The following is a 3,558-nucleotide window of genomic DNA, read 5'->3' on the forward strand; positions in this document are numbered from 1 at the left end:
GGGAGAAGCGAACGGGGCCGGACTGCCGCGGGCGGCCCCCGGGAGGAGAACGGGGCTCGCTCCCGGCCTCCTCGGGCTCGTACCGGGCTGATCCCGTACCGGGCTGCCTGGCTGGGCCTCGGCCGCTTCCCCCCGGTGCGAGAGCCACCATGGCTGCCCGGCCTGCCGGCGCTGCGCTCCGCCGGCTCTCCCGCCGTGGCACCGCACCGCCAAGGCGGGACTGCGCCGGCCCTGCTCCCCGCGGAGCCGCGCACCGCCGCTCCCCTGTCCCGCTCCTCTCCCTCTCCCCGCGGCGCAGAGTGAACAAACGCGCCGCCGTCTACTTGTGCAACACCTCCGCAACACATTTTATTTACACGGAATTAGCTCGGGGCATTGTACATTATATACAGATATTTTCCCCCTCCAACAAGGCAGATCTTGTGCAAGATTAGTAGCATCCTCTGGAGCGTATCCGACAGTCCACGGGAAATGTCCCCCCCACTTAGAAGTATCAGCTGTCAGAGTCCAAGTCGCTTTTCCCGTCCTCTTGTCTCTTCTCTGGTGACGTTTTAGACGCTTTATTCCACTTTTGTGCGTTTTCTGATTCCTCCGAAGACGACCGCTTTTGCCTCCTCCACTTCGCCCGGCGGTTTTTGAACCAAACCTGTCACGTTAAGAAATTAAAATATTAGAGGAGGGAAAAAATAAAAATAAAACTATGCAAACCCGCAGCTGACCTCGGCCCCGCAGGAGCCCTGCCGGGGCCGGTGTGAGCGGCCGCGCTGGGACGGACAGGCGGGGGAAGCAGCCACTCGGGTGGGATCGGCCGGGCGCCTTCAGGAGGCACAGCCGCCTGTGGACAATCCCTCACAGCCCTGGGACAGGCTCGGCCGGCCGCCCCAGGGAAAGGAACTTGGAAAGAATAAAAACTTTCCCTCTGTCCCCGCAAAGCGGCTCCGCTGGCAGAGCCGGGCTGGAGCCGCACCGCGATACATCCGGTTCGGGCGCGATTGAGTGCGAATGGCAGAGGGCTGAAGAAGGAAAAAGAAAGCAAAGTACCTCCACTTTTTCCTCTCTTAAGTGCACCCTTCTGGCCAGCTGTTCCCTCGTGCCCACGTCTGGGTATTTCGTTTCCTGGAAGAGGTTTTCCAGCGCTTCCAGCTGCTCGTCAGTGAAGATAGTCCGGTGCCGTCTTTTTCGCCTGCAGTGCAGCTGGTTCAGTAACTGCAGCTCCGTCCGGGACAAAGTGCCCACGTTCATGTAGGGCAACATCTGATGGGGAACAGGGGACATCAGGACTGACCCAGTGCCCTCGTAACCTACGGACAGACAGACGAGTCGACGATAGGCTTTGCATGAGATCGCTGCTTCCCCCCACTCCTGTCCCGTCCCGTCCCGTCCCGTCTCGAAAATGCCCCCTCCCGCCGCCCAGCCGCTCTCCTGCGGGTCGCCAGCTCCCCGCCACCCGCTCCGGCCCCAGGCTGCGGGAACAAAGGGGGCCCGGCCCGTCCGATCCCGGCCCGGCCCGTCCCACGGGGGCCGCCTTACCTGCGGGGGGGACGCAGGAGCACTGCTGAGCGCCCAGGGGCGGCACGGCCCCGCAGCACGAAGGGCCCACGGGGGACGCCGGCACATGCAGCTGCCCGTAGTAGTAGTTGTTGTAGCCGAGCCGAGATCCAGTGACGGCCGGCGGCAGCGCGGAGGCGGGAGCCACCGCCCGGGAGTAAAATCCGCCGTAGTCGGAGGCGCTGCCGTAGAGCGAGTCCCCGTGGAGGCTGGGGAAGACGACGGGCGCGGCGCTCGGGGGCAGCAGCACCGAGTCCTTGCAGCGAGGTCTGGCCGCCAGGATATTGTCGATGCTGAACATGCTCACAGGCATGCCCCAAACCGTGCGGGGCAGGGCGGCGGGGACCGGCCGGGGGAGGGAGGAGGAGGGCGGGAGGGAGGGTAGGTGGTGGCTGGGGAGGGGGGGGGGAAGAGGCTGGAAGGACACGAAATCGAAACTTTTCGGATAAATTTGAAAAAGGGATCGGAGCGAAAAGAAAAGAGCCTTTTCCGAGGGCAGCTTGCGGGCAGAGTGTGCGTGTGTGTCTGTGCGCGCGTGTGCGGTGTGTGTGCGTGTGCGCAGGATCCACCCCTGGAACTTTCGCCCCTCAACTCTCGCCTGTTTACTGATCTCAACCCAGAGGGCTGCTCGGAGTATAATCCATCTGAACCTCTTCCCTTTTTTATACCCAGGCGACGTCATCCTGGATTTAGTTCCTGGTAATATGCAGATGACAAACAATACCAGATTTGATTTTTTTTTTCTCCCCTTTTTTGGTGGGGAAGAGGTGGGGGTTACACAAAGGAGTGAAAGCAGCCCGAGTCTGTGTATTGAGAATTAATGAAATTAACGTAATCCTTTCCATTAGTGGGCTTTTTAGAAAGGCCCCAGATTTAGGCTTGATCTCTGCTGCACCGGCTAATTGCCCAGGTTAATCTTATTAATGCCATTGTGGAGAAGTGGTTAGCAGCTCCTAGTCTTGTCTATTATGCGCCTACTTTGGTCGTGTTAGTTCACATTAGTGGGTGCGATTTCCTCTGTCTAAGGCTCAGATTCATTATTTATGCTTCGAACTGCTTAAGAAGCACTTAAAAAAAATAAACTGCCACATAAACATGCAACGCCCCCCCACTCCAAGTGTTTCTGTAGCACGATTTGAATCCTGCGTCCCCGGCTCGGAGGACTGAGCGGGCATTGAAGAGTATGTGTTTCTCTGATTTAAGGTTTATGCAGTGAAGCAACAACGTCTTCACTGAGTAACAACTATTTTTTTAAATTATTTTCCTAGGTCACCTGGCGGAACAAGGACACATGAATATTGTAAACTTATATCTCTCAGTTTTCTTTCTTTTTTTTTCCCTTTTTAAACAGATTCAGACAGGTATCGCCTTTTATTTTTAATACAAGCCAAGAGACGCAAACGTTAAAGACCAGTGCCATCTCAAATCCCCGGGTGTGGTAGGTATTCCAATTTGCTTCTGATCTGTCTTGGTGCCTGTTTCTTTTCTTTTCAATCTTTAATTATCTAGCTTAGAAAACAAAGCCCATAAAGTTGCAATGATGCAGAGAACTTTATATTTTGCATGTTCCGTGAATTTTTAAATGGAGAAATTTTAAATCCCTAAAACTCTTCCTATTAAGAGGTTTGGCTCTCCTGGTAGCTGGCTCTTGTGATTTGCAGAATACTTCGTCTGTCACGACTGTCCCTGGGAATCCACAGGAGGTGAACTGAATAAGATTAGACTATTTACCCCATCAACTCTCCATCAAAGAAGGTAGGAAATCGTACGCATGAAATGAAAACAAGCCATTAGAGTCCGTTTACGAGGAACACATTATTTTTCCTCAACAAAGAATATCCTCGTTAGCGCTTACTCGCACTTTATCTTTAGCCTTCCTTTCCTCGATATTCCAGGATTTAAAACCGCACCTGAGAATGATCTGAAACGTATTTACAGCGAAAGACTTGTATAAGCGTTAAAAAAAAAGAATGCCAAAACTAAATTCTCGCTTTGTTGATACATCGCAAT

At 54.4% G+C, this 3,558-nt stretch overlaps 1 protein-coding gene across 1 annotated transcript; it reads right to left on the minus strand.

Moving 5' to 3' along the window:
- Positions 1-320: 320 nt before the first annotated feature.
- GSC (goosecoid homeobox) lies at positions 321-2,230 on the minus strand. Its single transcript, XM_036384587.1, is given in 5 exon segments — positions 321-646; positions 1,042-1,301; positions 1,531-1,908; positions 1,911-1,954; positions 1,956-2,230. Coding segments are annotated over 5 exon segments (1,110 nt in total). The 3' UTR covers positions 321-493.
- Positions 2,231-3,558: the final 1,328 nt, after the last annotated feature.

Source organism: Molothrus ater, chromosome 6, assembly GCF_012460135.2.
Source record: "Molothrus ater isolate BHLD 08-10-18 breed brown headed cowbird chromosome 6, BPBGC_Mater_1.1, whole genome shotgun sequence".
In the NCBI taxonomy this organism is placed as follows: Eukaryota; Metazoa; Chordata; class Aves; order Passeriformes; family Icteridae; genus Molothrus; species Molothrus ater.